The 20,500-nt window shown below is 46.4% G+C and overlaps 1 protein-coding gene across 2 annotated transcripts in view; it reads left to right on the top strand.

The window, feature by feature from the left end:
* LOC115401377 (steroid hormone receptor ERR2-like) overlaps positions 1-19,149 on the top strand; it is a 29,910-nt gene extending 10,761 nt beyond the window's left edge. For both annotated transcript variants that reach the window (XM_030109518.1, XM_030109520.1), the window contains exons 3-7: positions 1,443-1,559; positions 9,485-9,595; positions 9,820-9,981; positions 14,641-14,910; positions 18,517-19,149. In XM_030109518.1, coding sequence (XP_029965378.1) covers positions 1,443-1,559; positions 9,485-9,595; positions 9,820-9,981; positions 14,641-14,910; positions 18,517-18,761 — 905 coding nt within the window. In that variant the 3' untranslated portion in view covers positions 18,762-19,149. The remainder of the gene's footprint in view (positions 1-1,442; positions 1,560-9,484; positions 9,596-9,819; positions 9,982-14,640; positions 14,911-18,516) is intronic.
* The last annotated feature ends 1,351 nt before the right edge of the window (positions 19,150-20,500 follow it).

Raw genomic sequence — 20,500 nt, 5'->3', positions numbered from 1 at the left:
AGAGCCTGCTAATAGTTCACGCTGTGCTGTAATATAAAAGCGGGTCGTCGGTTTGTTTTTAGCCTAATTCGTTAATATCCAACAAAGGTTATAATGCACGATTATATTTAGTATATAAAATGTACTGTATGTTCATGAAAAGGCAAATAAACATAAAAGTCATTTAACCGGAATATTATTTTTTGAATTAAAATCTTTTGTCTCGTACACACACATTCCTCTGCATTCCTCTACCGTTCAGCCTGTTTGTATCTAATATACACACACACACACTGGAGCTCTGCAGTGCACTCCCCCCCCCCCCCCTCCCTCCGCTAATGCCTCTCAGTTTAACGGACTCTACCTACCCCGAATCCGGCCGCGGCTCCTGCCAGCGTGCTGGCGTGGCGCCGCGGGCCCCTCGCTGTGCATGTGACCCTTCTGGCACCGTCCGTGCCAGGGATCCTGACAAATGTTGGCACCTTCTCCTTGACCAGCGGGGGGTTATGTGTGTGAAGGGGGTGGTGGAGGATGGGGGGGGGTCGCTCTTAGATCTGCTGCACACAACACCTGGTTTGCTGTTTTTAGGTGCCATTAATACAGCCTCTGGACTTACGGGACATTGTTTGAACGCTCGATCATGGGACACGGATACTGAGGAAAGAGGATTTGTCATTGGATTCTCGGGGTCGTGTCAACTTTTTGCAGGGGAGGGGGGGCGAGGCGACCCGACCGTGCAGCGATTCCAAAAAGGAAAACTGTTAACGGGACGCCGGCGGGGAAGACGGGCGGCGGACTCGGCGTGTCTGCCGTCCTGTCTTGTTTTTTGGAGCTGAGTGATTAAATTGCATGGGAAATATTTCCATAGCGAGCCAACAACCGTCAAGACGGACTTGAATAATACATCGAGCTTTGCTACATGATATGGGAGCCTTAGATCATCCGGGCTCACGGCAGCTCCTGGTCTTTACTGGGGAACATTATGCAGAGTGCTCGCCCGCGCGTCCATCTCCGAGCCCTTGTGTTGTTGAGGGAGGGCAGCTCTCCCATCATCCTTTAGGTGAAGAAGGATGGGCTGGAAGGGGTCGCGGCGAGCGTTGCGGAGAGGACGCTCTGCATTAATGAAGCTAATTTATCTGTGAATCAAAATGGGAGTAGGACTCCGGGGCGGGGAGGTGCTTTTACACGTCCCATCAAAATGCCACTAAACCCTCCTCTCCTTCAGGAGAGTCACGCCGGGTCACCTTGGGACAGGTGTGCGAGCGTTCAAACGTGCGCGCGCGCGTGTGTGTGTGCATGCCTCGCGCACACGTGCCATGTCGCTTAATGTAACACTGAAACCGTTGTTTACTGTTTCTGTTTTATCTCCTTTTTCCTCCACAATAATTTCAAAACGAATTATTCCTGATTTTTGATCCGTATCTTGCAGCTGTAATGATTCCGCTGTTTCTGATCCCCTACAGGAAATATTGAGTACAGCTGTCCAGCCACCAACGAATGTGAGATCACTAAGAGGAGACGAAAGTCCTGCCAGGCCTGTCGCTTCATGAAGTGTCTTAAAGTCGGCATGTTGAAAGAAGGTGAGTCCCGGCCTGTTTGGACGAATGTAGTGAGAAAAGAGACGATAGGAATACAGGAAGAAAACAAGTGCAGAGTAAACCTTGAGCGTAGCTGTAATGTAGAGGAATTATTAAAGAGAAACCTTTAATGTAACACACACGATTACACACATGACATTTTTTATTTCATTTGAAATTAAAAGCATTAAAGCATTAAAATATATTAGAGAAATACTCTAAAATAACATTAAAATTTTTTTTAAAAAAAGCTTTCTGTTTGCTACAGCTGTTCCAAAAAATCTTATCATGAGAGAAAAAAAATGTGTGGGGAGTTGAGGGTGTGAAATTTCCAGCTTCGAGCTCTGTGGGGGTTCAAGCTCCCACGCTCCCCTGCCTTACCTCACTCTTTTTCTGCCATCTGAGAAAAGTTAAACCGCCAAATGCAAAAAAAAAGTTTGCATTTTGCATCATGTTTGGAAAGCTGTGCAGATCTGTACATTTAAAACAACAACAACAAAAAAGTCGCATGATGGGTTGAGGACTGAGAGCTGCACGTCCGGCCAGCGGCGGGATGGCCGGCCGTGGCCTTGGGGAGACACCGGTGACGACATCAGTTCACCGCGCCGGCCGGCCGGCGAGCGTTTAACTGGGATGGCTGCAAAAAGCTGCTGAGCTGGATGTTCCTACCGAGACCGACTGAGATGTGTAACAGTACTCCTGAAAAGCACAGGCTGTTCCCTGAAGACTCGGCCCTCCCTCCCCTGGGCCCGGGGTGCCTCTCCCTCTCCTGCGCTCCGTGTCTGTCTGCCTACCTTCCCCTCTCCCCCTCGCCTGCCGTATTGATCCGCTAAATGCTTTCCGAACATCCCGCCCCACTTCCTGCACGTGTTGTTTTTCCTCCGGTGCGAGACCTCTGGGAGCACAGAGGGAAAATCTAGCCCATAGATTTTCTTTTTCGTTTTTCCCAGGAAGTTTTTTCTTTTTTTTCTTTTTTCAAACACTGATTTATCTGGTGTAACTTGAAAAAGTGCTTCATATGAACGGTGTGGAAAATCTTTTTAAACGTCTTGTACTGCATTCAAGACTTCACAGTATCTTAATCTGTGAAATTCAGAGCCGCCTTAATGAAGGTAAAACCAGAATAACAAGATTTTTTTTTTCAATAGATGTGAACAGCATTTTAGATTAGAATTAAGATATTCCCTGTTTAAAACCACATGTAAAATAGATAATGATGTAATGTAATATTGAGGTTTCAGGTGTGTGTGTGTGTGTGTGTGTGTGTGTGTGTGTGTGTGTGTGTGTGTGTGTGTGTGTGTGTGTGTGTGCGCTTGTGTGTGTGAGAGACACCACTGACATCCCTCCCCAATGCAACAAACTAATTGTATGGAGGAAAATTCTGGAGTTCCTCCCGCTGCTGTCCACTTTGATTGCATGATATGTAACCTAACATTAAAAAAGAGCCTTTAAAGACTTTGTTTATTAGTTCCGCTTAGAAACAAAGCAGTTAAAGATGCGCTAAAGTAAAACCGTGATCACACACTTTTGTCATGCTCTGCTCTGAACACGTCTCATAATAGCAGCCAGTGTGTGTGTGTGCGTGTGTGTGTGTGCGTGTGTGTGGGGCTCTTGGTCCACTTCCACTGATGCAGCTTCACAGAACACACTGACGTGGCCGTGTTTGTTCGTCTCGCTCCAAAGGGTCATCCGTCGTGCGAGTGCTGCGGCACTATTTATACGCGCGCCCCCGCTCTTGATGTCTTCATCCGAGCCCCGAATTTTTGTCGCACCGGGCCGTTTGACTCCCGTCCAGAGAAAGCAGGGCTGCTTCAGAAACAAAGCTGCGGCTATTAGCGCATGCTTAAAGGAAAAACAGCGGGGTATTGTGTGTGGAGAGCCGGCCTTAAGCCATCGATGAGGACGGTGTGTGTGTGTGCGCGCGTGTGTGTGTGTGTGAAATGCAGCGTCACAGCCTCCGCAGTATGTGGCACAGTAGGTGATTCTCTCAAAGTGATGGCATTCAATTAAAAGGAAAAAGGACATTTAATCATGGCATAGTGCCGCGGCGAGGCCTCGCGCAGACTTAGGGGGGACTTTGATCATTGGATCAGTGGGGGGACCGTGGCTCGCCCTACATCATGCAATGAGATCAGCGTATCACAAGTGGCCAACCGCTTGTCAAAGACAAACCGAACCCCTTCAGTGCAATGTGAATGCAGAAAAAGACTTTTTGTAAACAAAGAAAAAGAAATTTACAGATTCCTCAAAATATCCTCATCATTCCAATCTTGACACTGAGTCGGAAAACTGCAAATATTGTAAAATGTCAAAGGTCAGGTGTCATCTGTGTCACTTCTGTGCTTATTAAGATTAAGAATGAAGAATAAAGGAGCTCCGCTGGCTTTGCGGGAAACATGCGCTGAAAGTGTGTGCAATAATTTGGAGAGTTACCTTCCTAAAGCGCTGACCTAAATCCCACACAGCACCTGAGGGACTCCGAGGAGTTAAAAAAAAAAAAAAAATCCAGCTTCTAGACCAAGTTTTGTTTCATAATACAGTATCTGTAATCCAGAACCACCACGTTCAGAAAATGCCGTTCCCCAGATATCGGCGTGTGAATCTTTACCTTAACTGTTAACATTTTATTTTTCATTCCCTCATTTGTTCTGCCGCTCACTTCACAAACCTCCTCGTGGTCTCGGCGGTGCGGCAGTGCCGCGCCGTCACGAGAAACGCCTCGCCGACGTCGTGATGAGTCGTTCTAAAAGTGACGGATATTTCTGCGCCTCATGCCAGGCGTGCCGTCCTGAGTTATATGGTGCCAGCTGCCGGCGTTTTTCACCGCCGCCGCCGGGTGTGGAGAGCGGCTCCTCCCGCTCCGGCGGACCACCTGCCACTCACTGGACGTCTGGGTTTTCAAGCTGCTCTTTTGGTGGCTTCAGGTGTGTTTTCACACCAAGAGTTGATCAGTGTCAAACGTAAGGCACGTGGACCAAAACTGGCCAGCAAGAGGCTCCAATTCGGCCCACCAAGCAGGATGTGAAAATTTCAAAGAAAACATTGATTTTTCTGACAAATATCTTAACAGTCGTGGACATTTTAACAACAATGAGACCCGAGCTGAGATATCGGCATGAAAACTAGCCTCCTCGTTGTTTTTTGGATATTTCACTGCATTTTGCACCAGGAGGTTTCATTAAAATTGGCTTTCTGTTGAGACTTGAGATAATTTCTTTGAGTTATTGTCATTTTCATGAGACATTTTCAACATGCATGCTCTCCGCCGTTTAAATTTAAAGGGTATTATTTCTTTATTTTACCGGTCGGGCCTTCTCAAAATGGGTTTGGACTGTTTGTGACCCCTTGAACTGAAACGTGAAGTACAGGAACCAACGAGAGTCAATACATACATATTGTTCAGTTTAGTTCTCATGATATTCTTTTTTCAGCCCATGTAACTTCAGGTTATTTATATTTTAGGGTTGTTTTTTTATTCACCTGTACAATTAATGGTAAAATTTTGTAAAATAAAAATATTTTTTTCATTTTCTGGAAAGGAAAATTAGTAAAAGTCACAGATTAATGTAAATATTTATAATGATATCGATAGTAGTGTAGATAAGGGGCTTCTGTCACCGCTGAGCACCTGGATGAGTTGGGTGAGCGGCAGCGGCTCGCAGCAGGCGCTCACTTCCAGGGAACCGGCCGGGCTCGCTGACCCCTCAAACGTCCAGCTGAGGCTGATAAAAGGTCACAGGTCCAGTGGAAAAAGTCTCACGTAATTACAACTCGCGGAAGGTATGGTGTCAGTCCCTCCTGCCAGGAGTCAGAGCCCGCGGCTAATAGCGGCGCTAATACCCCCGCTAGCATTACTGTACGCCGTTCAGCGAGGCGGGATAGTTTTTATTGTTGTCGTTCTGAATCTGAACATTTTCGAAATGTGTGTTTTGAGTTGGTTTTGTTCATTTCTTCTTAAGGAAATGCTTATTTTTTTTGTTAAACTCTGTGCTCTGAAGCCTTTGAAGAAGTATCACATCGTCATGTTAACAGCTTAGCGTGTTTAGAAAAGCGGAAGGGCGCGGCAGTTTGAGTTCCCTCCCGCCTGGCGTTCTGCTGTCCGTTCAGTGGTCCTGCGGCGTTGTTCTCCGCTCGTGGGGATTTTCTGACACCGCCGTAACGCGGTGGACGAATACAAGCTGCCAGACTATTTTGGCAGCGTGCGCCGCTGTCTCGCCCGCGCCCGACCGCAGATAGGGATCAGCAGTCTTTCCTGAGCGAACGTGGCTACCGGGGTAATGTTACAGCCTTATTTTCCTCCGGCCACATACACAAAAGATTAGTAAAGCCGTATCCAATATCACAGACCGTCAGGTCCCTTTCCGATCGATAGGCTTAGATCAGAAACCAATCTATACGCTGAGATTACATCATCAAAATAAAGATATACGCCAAGCCTCTGCCGCCTGGGTTTCTCTGGCACATGTGGCTCTCGTACGTCCGTCTCAGCTACGACTCACTTGACCTCCCCCCCCCCCCGCCACGAACTTGTCGATGTTTCGCCACATGCGCGGGAGGCCTTGTTTGCTTTTTCGGGTGTCGGAGAGGCAGGCGGGCCGCAGCTGAGGGCGGGCAGCCCACCCGGCGGCTCTTCGCCGGCCTGTCTTCGCCGTCTGGCAGGTGATAGATCAGACACGGAGGCCAACACATGTTCCTCTGAAGACGGGGGGGGGATTTAGCGACGCGCTGACCTCTTTACAACCCTCCGACACACACACACACACACACTCACACATTCATGTCAAATGTATATCACCCCACTGACAAGTGACACTGAATCAGACCTTGAGGTGGACGTTTCCATGTGCCGACCCGCCTGTCTTCGTCTGTTCGGCTCGTCGGTGGAGAAACTTTTCCCATAAACCCTCCTTTTCTTTTCCACTCCGCTCCGCAGGCTCCAAACCGGGCCTTCAGCTCTGTTAGAGGGTTGAACAGTCATGTAGGAGACCAACAGACACAGACGCGCACACACAACATAAACAAACACACACACACACACACTGCATCCCTGTGATTTTTCCCAGCTAAAATAGGTAGCGCCTAATCTCCCTCTGGCAGCGCGAGCCCGCCAGCCAATTCTGACACATTCTCTAGAAAGAAGCGCCTCTGACAGGTGAGCGGCCGAAAATAGTTGCATGAGATACATTCACACGCACACACACACACGCGCACGTGTCCTTATAGTTGCACACATGCTCAGTATACACTGTCCGAGCCTCGTGCACGTTATCGGAATCTGTTTAATGCAGAGCTTCTGCTGCATGAAGTACGGAGAGTTTATCGTCTCTGAAGTGTTTAACATTGTCCAGATTTTTTTCTTTTTTTTTTTGTTTTGGCTAATTATATTTCTCCTTTTTTTTTTCATTTTTGATTTATGAAGTTTTAGTTTTGGGCTGTAGGAGGATTTTTTTTTCCAGGTGCTTCATCAGATAAGTTGATGGTTTTAACAAACACAAAGACTTGTTTGGTTTAATAAAGTTGACTTTTAAATTTTCAGTCAAGTATAAGTTGAAATCTTTTTTATTATCATTATTGAACATATTTTAAGTACGTTTAAATAATTTTTTATAAAAAAAAATCTTATGCAATTTTTCTCTTCAATAATAATGTCAAATGTAATATAGAATTTCTTTTTCACTTCATATATTTAGATTTTTCTGTATTTTCTTATGTAGGTATTTGTATTTTATTTAAACTAGTAACTTGACTGTTTAAAATGCATTTTTTACGCTGTGTAGATATAAACTCATAAATTATTAAACTAAATCCTCACTCCCAGACAACAGCAGGAGTCACAGACTCTCCTGATTTAACCCTTTTTATCAGAAATATCTTTAAGTTGAATATTTTTAACTTCGGGTGTTAAAAGGTTTTTCATAATTTACTTTTGGGGTTTTGTAACATTTTGATACCGTTATGCCATTAAATTCCCCTAATCGAAAAGAATAGAAATACTTTATGAAACCACAGGAAAGTTATTCTTTATCTCCGTCTCACACTCTTATCTAACACCCAGCCTTCCCCTGTTCGTCCACATTAATATTCACCCTGTAACCATAAAATAAACGTATATGAATATTTCTGAGTGGATTTGTGGATCGTCCATTTCCATGTGCGCTCCTCGCCGGGCGCACCTCATCTTCAACCGCAGTTTTGCTTCTGAGGTGTAGAATGACGTGCTAAGGATGACACACACACACACACACACACACACAGCCCCGCTTTCACTCAATACCCCCCCCACCACCACCACCACCGCTCCACTCCGGGCCTCATCCAGCTGTCTTGTTGTGGTCAGATTCTCGGTACTGTTCCGTATCACATGGGGGGCGGATAATCCCGGTCTGGTGAGATCAGGCGCTGGCCGGGACGGGCAGGAGACCCCCACCCCAAGTGAAGAACAGACAGGCGGACGGAGAAGCGAAGGGGGGAGGGGGAGAAACGGGCTTGTTCTCTCCCGTTCCTCCACATCGTCTTACTCTTCCTTTCTTTTTCTTTTTTTCATTTTTTCTCCTCCCCGTTTTGTCCGGCGCTCCCTGCCCCCCCGCCTCGGGCCTGCGCTGTTTGCGGCGCCGCTAAGCTGTAAACTGAAACTGGTTAGCACTGAGCTCTTAATTCTTGTCAGCGTCTATTAATTATGGGCCAGTTGGATGTTCCAGTTCAAACGGCCCCCGCAGGTCCTGGAATCCTGACTCCGGCTGTTTGGTCACTTGTCGCTCGCTGCAGCCACATGACCCAGCAGAGTGTGTGTGAGTGTGTGTGTGTGTGCGTCACTTTAGCCCGACACACACATACAAGAATTCGTCTCAATGTGTTTCAGCCTCACACGCCTCCCTTTGTCGGGCCGGTGTGTGTCATTAAGCAGAGAGAGGCTCCTGAACTGATTTAATGTCTGCGCCGCGCTCACACACTTTCCTCAAGCACCATTTATAATTTTAAATTTAACTTAAATAAGAGTAATGGTTGGAGCAGCTCCTCAAGCTCCATCTATCGCAAACCCGGGTTCCTGGCCGCCCGGCTGACTAATTAAAACCGCATCCACATGTGTTCAAAGAACAAGAAGTCTATTTGCAAGCCTTATTGATTACTTTAAGGCGTACAAATGGAAAGCTGTGTTAGGAGAGGGGCTCTCGATTTAGCTTCAATCTGCCAGGCATAAAATGATCTCACTGTGTTTGCTGGGAAGAATGAGCTCCCTCTGGGCACGCCGGGTAATTAGGTTAGTGGATAGTCGGTGTCAGGAAATTGAAAGACCATCCTAATCGGATTCTTTTGTTTCCAGGGGAATCAAAGGAATTTATACGAGTCACTAGAAAAATCTCACACGACTCAATTCCACTTGACCATGTAAAATCTGTTTGCTCTCTCCCCCCCCCCCACCCCGGTGCTCAAACAGCTCTTAATGCAGGCGCGCAAATTCAACGCACCCTCGCCCGTGTCCTCTGCCGTGGCTTTGAAGATAATCCCGCATGTGTCACGTTTCTATGCTTACATACACCGGACCGGCCTGCTTTATAGTCAAATCGTGGCGAATAAATCAATGGAGCACTTAAATGCACGGAATGGGAATGCAGTGGGAAACTAAACGCTTTATTTGTTTATTTAGCAGAACATTGAGAATCATAAATATACTTGGATCAAATAAAAATCCTGACGCTGCTGTGTGTGGTATCACAAACACTCGTTCTGGCTGGAGGGTGTGCATCGCAACATTGTGAGTCCTGCACAGCAACAAATGTATTTCCATGGAAAATTTGATGATTGCACAGAACAGAAACATTCGAACAGACAATAAATTGACGTTAATGACTGTAGAGCAGGGCTCAGATTGAGGTGATCTTTATTTTTAAGGCACATTCATCCAGAATGGCTGTTTTGGTTTTCCGCAGGTGTGCGTCTGGACCGGGTCAGAGGGGGCCGGCAGAAGTACAAGCGGAGGTTGGATGCGGAGAACAGCTCTTATCTCGGCCTCACCATCCCCCCTCCTGCCAAAAAACCACGTGAGCTCCTCCTCCTTTTATCTTTTAAGTTCAATCTGTTGAAATGTTTAGGCAGCGGGTCAAGCATCAAGTCAAACATTTTGAACAATAACAGTCAAAATCACAAAGTAATGTTGAGAAAAACTGTGAAATATTGACAGTTATATATAAAACGTTAACCTCACATTCCTCCCCCCACCCCTCTAAATGTCCTCGTCCTCGTTTCCGACGCTCTCCGCCGTCAGTGACGAAGATCGTCTCCCACCTGCTGGTGGTGGAGCCGGAGAAGATCTACGCCATGCCCGACCCCACCATGCCCGACGGGGACATCAAGGCCCTGACCACGCTGTGCGACCTGGCCGACCGCGAGCTGGTGGTCATCATCGGCTGGGCCAAACACATCCCAGGTAGGGCCGCCGTTTGCGTTTCAAACTGTTTGTGCTACTTCAAAGCAAATCATGCAAAACAAAAAAAACAAAAAAAACCCCACTTCGATTCGCTGTCATGTTGCAATATTAAGATTACTTAAGTAGTTCACTGACTGTTATACATAACACCCCCCCCACACACACACACACATACACACACACAGACACACACACACACGCACACAGGATAATTAACATCTGCTACTCATCTGCACCTAAGGGAGAAGCCAGTCCCATATTCTAAAATCTAATCAATAAAGAGCAGCTGAAACCTTTGATTTGCCTGGGTGGGGAGGGAGAGGCAGAGGGCTGGGATCCGCCCCCATGTCAATGTATTCCATTTCAATCCCAGACTTAAAGAAAGCAATCCTCTTACTTACTTAAGGGGACTACACCAAGCGTGTGGAGAAATTGATTTATTTAGGGAAATGCTGGCGGATTTCCCTTCTACTCACTGATGAATTCTTAAATAAGACTTGTCCTGCCAGTCTTTTTTTTTTTAATTCTCCTCTTGTTTAGCAGCTGATACAGAGGTGACACCATTATGAAAATTTAGCGAAATAAAACATCTTTCAGGTTTACCTGAAAGAAGGAGAATGTACATTCCTTGGTGCTGAATGTCTGTAAGTAGATGCATAAATTTCCGGGTGGATCAATTATTCCTGACACAGTCCTTAGCCTCCTCTGTGCAGGGTTTCCCCTCATCACTGACTCATCATCAGATTTATGCTGGAAGCAGGACGCCGCTGCTCAGGCTGCAAACACAAATTCATCATCTTCACACATGCTGGCACACACACACACACACACACACACACACACACCGGCTACCCCAGACATGAAGACACAGGTGTGCTGGAATAAACTGTCGTTTGTCAGAGTTCACATGGCAGAAGAGGTGCCCAAACTATGGCCTGCAGGCGAACGGCAGCCCGCAGCAGTTGGACGTAGGAGTGTTGTGTCTGAGCTGTGTTGCGGCTGAGTGGTCAGACTGTGGAGGGATGGAGGTGAAGACGCTGTCTCATCTGAAGGAAAGCAAAAGCAGCATCCCTGACCTAAAGGCACACTTTTCTCTTTTCCTCATCTCAAGAGCAACTTGTCTTTTTTTTAAAATCTATTTCAGGTGTTAAAAAAAAAAATAAAAAAGGTGAAACATTCCAACTGGAGTCCATCCTCTAGTCTTCAGTTTAAAATCAGCCACAAATGAATTTTACCGTGATATTTTTTGCACATTTTCCATGAATAACTATTGATCTTGCGTGCTGCGACGTTCTAAATCCGGACCTGACGGAGCTATTAAAGGGGCATGTGACACCCCGGGGACACTTTACCCGGGGCCACCGGGTCAGAGTGTCGCCGAGCAGCGATTAAGACAAAAGGGGTCCCTACAGTTTAACCGTCCACTCCCACCATTACACTCATCGCCCGCTGCACAAATGGCCCTGACCACCAGCTAATAAGAGTCATTAGCACGGATCGCTCCAGTGATGGAAAAGTCCTTGCACGGCCAGATGTGGAGAGTTGAGAGGAAAACACGCGGCACCGAGGACGTTTACTGTCTCGCATCCTCATTTTCAAGATTTCAGTGTTTGCTTTTCAGCACAGGAGCACTGCGGTAGTGGTGTGGTCGCTCTCCTGTGTGTTTTATCTGTTATGTACATGTGAGTCGGTCAGAATCCGCTCCAGCAGCCCTGAGTTGGATAAAGCGGGATAAAAGATGGACAGATTGATGGGGAGATGAAAGGTCTGGTTCCCGCCCCACCAGGACCCGGGTGCCTGGAAAACTCGTGATTTAAAATCAGTTAAAAAGACGCGGTAATAACGATAATTCACTGCAGCGTCGTGGAAATGGAAAGTGAACTGCAGCGCCGCTATAACCCAGTCACTAGTTTTCACCCCATTTAAGCCCATGTTAAACACACAAAAGCATGACTTTCTCCTTCTGTGTTTTCCTCCTCCTCTCTTTTTTTCCTCTGCCGTATCTTTCACATGCTATCTCTCCGGCTTCCTTCTCTTCCCGTTCCTCTGCCTCCCCCCCACCCCCACCCCCACCCCTCCCCCTCCTCCTGCTCATATAGGGCCCTCTAGTCTCATTATTACCTCTGTCTTTTTATTAGGCCCATTAGGGCTCATAGGAGGCCTGTAATGATACTAAATGAATAGAGAGTGAACTGCTGTCTGTTTTAGACCTCGGCTCTCAGTGACAGCTTCAAGCTCCACTGCGAACCACTCAGTCTCTCCACCGCGCCGAACGGGGATTCAATTAGTTATCTGATCTGCGGCTGTACTGTACTGTTGCACGGCCAGAGCACTTTTCCTCTCAGCAAACATTGACTAACATCCTCTGGTGTGTGGAGGGTTGGGTGCTTGGATTTAGAGTACCGATATAATTTTTTGAATATAAAATCGCCTCCTCCATCCAGAGATCTGCTGCTGACATCAGTATCTTTTGTTTTAGAAATACAGGAAATGCAGAATTAAATCAAAATGTAGAACTTGGTGGAAGTTGAGCAGGAATTTTCATTAGTTTATCACATGACAGGTGTCAGGAAACAGATTCATTTGTGTCATTAACTTCCTTTTCTTATATTTAAATAAGTTAGATTTTAGATTCCAGCATTTCATTTTCGGAAACCGTTTGTTTTACATGTATGTTGCATTAACAGGCTGCGTTTTATGCCTCTTTAAACATGACAGCGGTGTGGAAACCTCCGGCACGCTGGCGCTTTGTGTGGCCACAGACATCGACTCCCCCCCCGCTTTGTTCAATATTTGTGTCATGTTTGGTCAAACGGCAGTAAATCAGTAGGGTGAAATATTGACGTTTCATCAGGGGGATTCACCCTCGGCGGTGACACTTAACTCGGCCACCTCCGGGCGACGCACCTGGCGCTCCGGGCTGACCTCCGGGGAGTCGGGAAGTCGCAGCGTCGCCTCGGCAAATTGAGCGGAAAAAGAGAAACGGAGGGCGGGGAGAGGGGAGGAACGATGGAGGAAGAGGAAGAGTGTGAGACACTGAAAACACTCCATAATAGCTGAAACATTATTTTAGTCTGAATGTTTCTTTTGCGATTATTTCAGGAAAGTTTTGATGCAACTTTTTTTTTTTTTTTACATTCATGCTCTTACCATCCTGATTAAACTTCACAATCTGAAAGCCATTTATTTCCTTGCTGAGGCGCCTTTTAGGATTCAAGAGTAACCTCACGAGATCCCGATACAGCTGGGATATCTGGAATTAGCTCTCCCTTCCCCCCTCTAAACATGTACCGGATGTCCTCCATCAACTGTCTGTTTGTCAGATCTGAGGCTTGGATCGATCCCCCTTTCGCATTTGGTGGACTGATTACAATCTACTAATCAATGACACCCCCAGCACTCTTTTCTCTCTGCCTCATTCTCTCTCTCTCTCTCTCTCTCTTTCCGTCGTTTCTCTGTTTGCTTGATAAGAACCTCTTTTTAAGTCAACCTGACCGGCTCGGATCCATACAAGTTCAAAATTAAGTAAGCGGCGCTGCGGGTTCAAGGCCCTGCTCAATACCCACAGTCACCTTCCTATTCACCGCCGACCGGTGAAAGGCATGGCGGCGGCGGCGGCAGAGGAGGTCCTTTCAGGCGTCCGTCCGTTTGATGTGGAGTGTTTGAACGGTGGAGGAGAAAGTTGGCGGGTCGACCTCGAGATCCGGACGAACCGCCGCCCTGAAACTGCTTGAGTTCCTGGTTCATCCTGGAGGGGAACGGTTTTGTTTTCCAGCATCGCAGTGTATTAATTCATCCATTCAGTAATATGAAGATGTGGCCAAATGTGTTTTTGTGTGATAAAAATCCTCTGTGATCTGAGGAATGAAGCCACCTAAGAGAAAAGTCTTCATTTCTATTTTCCTGACATCTAAAAGGTTTCAGGTTTCTGGAATTTCTTAAATTTTCAGTTGTAATAAATAATGTTGCGTTGCATTAAATCCCAGTTTCAAATCCCCGTCGCAGCAGGAAGGGCGACCGATGAAAAACAAAAACAAAAAAACTACAGCCAAACTTTCTGTGGTGAAAACCGCAAAAAGCGAGACGCTAACTGTTAATTGTGGTTAAAATGGCCCAAGGTTAAAAAAGATTAAAAGACTCTTTCTGATTTTACGTGACTTTTAAGCTAAAATAATAATGACTGAAACAAAAAAACAAAAAAAATCACTTTTCAAAGAAAACTAAAATACATCTGAGTTTCACTTTCAGCGCCTGAGTTGGAGAGTCGGTTTTCAGGCGTGTGGTTTTTCCATGATGTGCCGGGCTCGGCGTGTATCCGTCCTCTGTCGGCGGCGTCTCACGAGCTTCACACAGCAGAGGGACTGACGATCGACGGCTGAAGCAGCTCGGGCTCATGTTTCAAAGGCCTCCGCACATGACTGATTTATATTCCTCCCCTAAGCTGCCACATGCGGCGGCCGGTCTCCGTTTCAAGTCGGACTTCTCTGGGGATTTTTTTTTTTTTTTTTTTTGCGGCAATTGTTACATATAGCCCATAAAACTCGGGACTCGGCGTGGCCAATTAGGCAGGAGGGAGGTTAATGAGCTGGGGTCTCTGCCTGCGTCGCGTTGGTAAATTCCCCCCCCAAAACGACTCAAACCGTAACGTCTTCCCCGCAGGATTCTCCACGCTGTCGCTGGCGGACCAGATGAGCCTCCTCCAGAGCGCCTGGATGGAGATCCTGGTGCTGAGCATCGTGTTCCGCTCGCTGCCCTGCGAGGACGAGATCGTGTACGCCGAGGACTACGTGGTGGACGAGGAGCAGGCCAGGATCTCGGGCCTGCTGGACCTCCACGTGGCCATCCTGCCGCTGGTGCGGCGCTACAAGAAGCTGCGCATGGAGAAGGAGGAGTTCGTCACGCTCAAGGCCATCGCGCTCGCCAACTCCGGTAACTTCTCTCTCTTCGGCCCCGAGTCCTTCTCCCTCCTAGATCAGAGGTCTGACCGGGGCGTCGCCCTCATTGATTGAGTGTGTGAACGGATAAGCCTGCGTCGTCTGACGCGTGTGAATGGAACCACATGCTTCACCGACCACAGGCCGGGACCAGCCCAGGATGAAGTTTGGTGAAAGATTCGCAATAAAATCCAGCAAGACTTTACAATTTGGTTGGTTTGAATATGAAGTTTTCTGAAACTGTCCTTTTCCCGCCTGTGGATCAACAGTTTCTTTAATTCAAGTTATATAAACCTGCGGTGTGGTCTCCTCCAGTTGCTCATAACTTGTTGCCACTTTGTGACAATTTATATAAACCGAATCCAAAATGAAAACTTTTAAAAGTATTGAAGGATAAATTATCCAGAAATGTTTCTTCTTAGTGTAAGCGTCAGAGATTATCAAGAACAAGCTGATCAATATTGATGGCGAATGTGAATTTAAGCAGAAAACCCACATGAAATAAATGTTATTGAGGCTTTGTACAGCTAAAATGTTCAAACTGAGCTTCAACAATTATTGACGGACACATTTAGGAAGTTTTGATTTAACTTTTCAAGCTATACCATACAGTATGACCTCTGAGACTGTTACTTACAGAGGTGGTGTCGATCACATTTGATTGTGTTTTCGTCTGTAATCGTGTGTAATCGCAGCCATTCGGTCTGATATCTTTTTTTTTTCCCTTCACAAGAGCAAAGGTGCAATAGGCTTGACAGGAAGGTTCATCTCTACAATAAATCTGAAATAAATCAAGATAGTTGGAATTTAATTAAACAAACAAAGAATATAAAATTAAAAAAAAAAAAAAAAACAACACACAGTCAAGTGGTTATCTAGATCTGGAGGAACCATCAATTCCACAATGAAGGATCCCTGATAAGAGGGGACGCTAAGGTCACCAGCACTGCCTGTTTATTTTAACACCCAGCGCCATCCTCCTCCACTGCATGCATGTGTGTGCGTGCACAGCTATATTTTAATTTGTGCACAGATGCGTGCGTGCGTGTGCGCGACTGTCACATTGCGCTCTCATTCTCTCCATCTCCATAACAGTAGCTGCCAGCGCGCCGCAGCCGAGGGAGATATATTTAGCATTTCATTAGAAAAACAGGGGCTGTCAATAAAATGTGTTAAGTGGAGTGGAATGAGCGTCGGGGAGCGACGGGCCTCGTTTGTTCCAATGTGAAGATGCTGCGCCCGTATTGACAGTTTGCTTTTCATGAGGCCGGGCCTGTCCCCCCACTAATCAATGTCTGTTAGGAGTCTTTTCTCCTGCCTGACTGAAAAAAAATGAAAAATGCTGAGCCCAGAGCTTTAGTCTTCTGATGACAAACACTCCATGGGAGAGAGGGAGGAGGGGGGAGGAGGGGGGGGGGGGAGGGCTGCAAAGGTAAGGGAGAAGTGTGAGAGAGGAAGGCAGGGGCTGAGAGGGAGGCTCAGGGAGGGCGCGGGGGCACCGCCGGCTCGTTTGAACGCCGGCTCGGGGAGCGGCGGCTCCAGTGGTCCTGTGGGTGTGACAGCTGTGGAAATTCATGGCCATTGATTTTGTAATTAGCAAAGTATCGACGGGATTGACGCCAGGCTGCTGACGGATTACATGGAAATTGTTTCTTCAAAGTTGGTTTTGCATTCCGCCCCTAACCCACACACACGCACGTCCACGCACACACACACACACACACACACACACACACACACACACACACACACACACACACACACACACAATTCTATGTATATTATATTAAAACACATACAAACACATTTATGAAAACATCTCTCTCTCTCTCTATCTCTCTCTCTCTCTCTCTCTCTCTATTACTCAATCACACACACACACACACACACACACACACACACACACACACACACACACATTTCTATGTATATTATATTAAAACACATACAAACACATTTATGAAAACATCTCTCTCTCTCTCTCTCTCTCTCTCTCTCTATTACTCAATCACACACACACACACACACACACACACACACACACACACACACACACACATTTATTTTCTGCATTAAAACACACATTAACACACATATTAAAACATTCTTCTCTCTCTCACACACACACACATACACACACACACACTTCTCACTCACACACATACTTGTATGCATTAAAACACATTAAAACCTTTCTCCCTCTCACACTCACTCACACACTCATTTTATGCATGGAAACATATTTACACACATATATTCAAACATATATCTCTCTTGCACTCTTTCTCTGTCTCTCACACACACACAGACATTTATTTTTTTGTACTAAAACACACATTAACACACATTTCAAAACATCTCTCTCCGACCCTCTCTCACAAACACACCACACTTATTTTTTGCATTAAAACACATCAACGGACACATAATATTAAAACACACTCTCTTTTCCTTTCTCACACGCAGACACTCACCCGCTCTCTCTCTCACACATACACTCTCACACACACACACAGGCTCTTATACGTGCAGCCAAACGAGGATCAGATCAGCATTAACATGAAGGTTTCAAATGAAGAGCGCTGGAACACATGTGCGGTCCACATAGCCTAGTTAATTTCCCAAGATAGAAATGCAATTTACACAGAAGGCAACTGGTAAAAGAGACTTAATCAGTCAGTTAGGAACATAATTAGCCTTGTACTTTTCCTTTTTTTTCTGCCTCATTTACATGTTCATACACGGTCTTACTTCACTCCGCAACTTTTCTCCCCGACACACAGCCGAGCCGATCTAATTCACTCACACTTCAATCAGCAGCCCTCGCTGGCGCCGCGCGCCGCAACGCCGCGCGCCGCGGATGAGACGGGTCTGCCTTATTCTGTTAGATTCGATTATCACACTGTATCGGGCGCATATTTTTTTATTTTTTTTGTTTTGCGCAATTTCGTCTGCACGTCGATGAATTGTGGATGTGATGCGATTTGACACTGCGAGTGTGCGCGGCGGCGAAATTGGCTTGAAAAGCAAACCACTGCTTGTCCATTAAAACGCTCTCTGTCAACTTGTCCTTTGGAGGACGAGCCTGTATTCCTCCCCCCCCCCCCCCCCCCCAACATCTCGACTCATACATAGAGAGCAGTTTTTAATAAGTCTCAACTGGTTTTATTTTAGAGCCTATACATAAGGGGGCCAACTGCTCTTTCTTATGGAAATGAAGGCCATCTGCCACCATCATTCAGCCCAACGATATCCTAGTAATGCAGCCATCTGAATTCATTAGCAAGGGGAATGTACGTGGTCCATGATACCAAAAGAAATGAATCTTTTTTTTTTTTTCCCTTCCTGTCCCACTGTATATTTATACAGACCCACTGTATGCCTCTCCGCTGTCCTCCCCAGAGCCCTGGCCACGCGTAGGCATTTATTTAAGGAGCGTCATTAGACACTAACAAGAGGAAAAGCCACACTCCAAATGTCTGTGTTTGCAAAGCCGCGTTTGAGGGTGTAAAGCAAGGCTTGCAAAGTTGTATATTCACGATCAAATGTTTCGTTTTTCAGTATGCATACTGAAGATGTGACGTCCGTTTCGCCCCTGCAGACTCCATGCACATAGAGAACATCGAGGCCGTCCAGAGGCTCCAGGATTCTCTACACGAGGCCCTGCAGGACTTCGAGGGCTCCCAGCACCCGGAGGACCCGCGGCGGGCGGGCAAGCTGCTCATGACCCTGCCGCTGCTGCGTCAGACCGCCACCAAGGCCGTGCAGCACTTCTACAGCATTAAAATGCAGGGCAAGGTCCCCATGCACAAACTGTTCCTGGAGATGCTGGAGGCCAAGGCTTGACACCTGCGTCAGGTGTCGCCCAGGAAGCCGCATCACCCCCGATCCCGGGCGAAGGACGGCCGGTCGGGAGGGGGGGGGGAAAAAAAAACAACAATAAAGAAAGAAAATAATAACGCTGGTGTGCCAATTGACGGTAAAAAGGATGAAGCTCGGACTACAGAGTCGTTTTAACACTTTTAAACGGTAATAAATGTAAAAGAGAAAAGGGACTTCAAATAGTTTTAACAGGGGGCGACGACCGACTCGACTCGATGTGGGATCACGACGATTGTAAATAAAGATGTTGTGTACAGAAATCAGGCAGCCGGGGTCTTGTTATAACCAGAGATCAATTGCTCTATATCACCTGAAGCTTCTGTGAATTTGTTTCTTATCTAATTTTCATCTCAAAAAAACTGAAGTGTGTTAATATAAATGTCCTAAAGAAGTGTACAGCTACGTAGCCACGTTCCGTGTTTCCGTTCGTTCCCTCCATTATTTTCCAATCTCGGTTGTCGAAGCAATAGTCTCTAACTGGTCTGCATATAATATGTGTACTGTATATTGTGTGAAATTGCACTGGGCGCAGGGGGAGGGGGGGGGGTGGGGGTGGGGGGTGGGGAATGTCGGACATATTCTTCTATCTATCATCAGATACGGCGGCGCCCGGCCCGCCTCGGGTGCGTAGGAACCTCCATCTTCCTGGTGATGTATTTACCTCGTAGCAGCTTCACTGACTCGGCGGCTCGGTCAGCCTGGTGCTTCACGGAAGGACGGCGGTCGGCCGGCGAGCACGGCTCAACGAAAGAGTTTGCACTAAGCGTCCATGAATAACGCGGCAATAATGGGTGTCGAACGGACTCGCTCTGTCTCGCTGGGTGTGTTTGGGTTTTGGTTTTTTTGGATTTTTTTTTTTTTTTTTTTTTGCTGGAAGAGACTAAAACAACCCTCCTCACTGGTTTCATACACACATCCACACATACTGTGAAACATGCACTCGATAATAATAAGCTATATTTCGGCATTTTTGACCCGAGATGTCAGACTGTGGGTCAAAAAGTTGTTTTTTATTTAATTAAGGGCACAATAACAGCTCAATCTGTAAAATCCCGTGTAATCTAATACAAACCTGCACCGTGGTGATGGTTGTAATGTTGAGCGAGGGGCTGATCCAGATCTCCAGCGCTTCAAGAAGACTTTGTATTAGATTGCATTGTGCAGGTTGTTGCTTTTTCCTGTGTCCTCCACTCCTCCTTTCAGCTGAACTTCTGGAAAAACAAGTGTCACGATACCCAGGGCACGAATGTGATACCAAAGTCTGTGTGCTCGCATCTCTTCTTTCATATTTTTTAACACTTCGATTTGTGGACGAACAGGGTAAAATATGAAAATTCAGAGAAAGGTGAAAACGTTGTGTTATTTTTAATGACGTTTGTGTCAACGGGCTACAATTTGGGCCTTAAATTCAACACTATGCTGACACTTGTGTTCCTGAGAATCAGTTGAGTCACCCCAAACTGAAACTCACAGAATTTACGAAGCAGCTCACTGCTGGTTTGGAGCTCATCTTTATCAAAGGTGCTAATCGTGAGGACGGATGTTGTGACCAGCTAAGTTAACGAATCTGTATAATCCAGAAGTGATAGTAAACTTTTTAGGGCAGAATTATCTATCGGCGGTAAACCAGTTGCCAAATGATCTTAGGAAAGCAACCGGAGTAACACGATACAGTAAACGGTGTATTCCTGACTCGTAATCCC

The sequence above is a fragment of the Salarias fasciatus genome, chromosome 15 (genome assembly GCF_902148845.1).
Source record: "Salarias fasciatus chromosome 15, fSalaFa1.1, whole genome shotgun sequence".
Classification (NCBI taxonomy): domain Eukaryota; kingdom Metazoa; phylum Chordata; class Actinopteri; order Blenniiformes; family Blenniidae; genus Salarias; species Salarias fasciatus.
The sequence above is the reverse complement of the archived record's forward strand: the minus strand, read 5'-3'. Positions and strand labels throughout refer to the sequence as shown.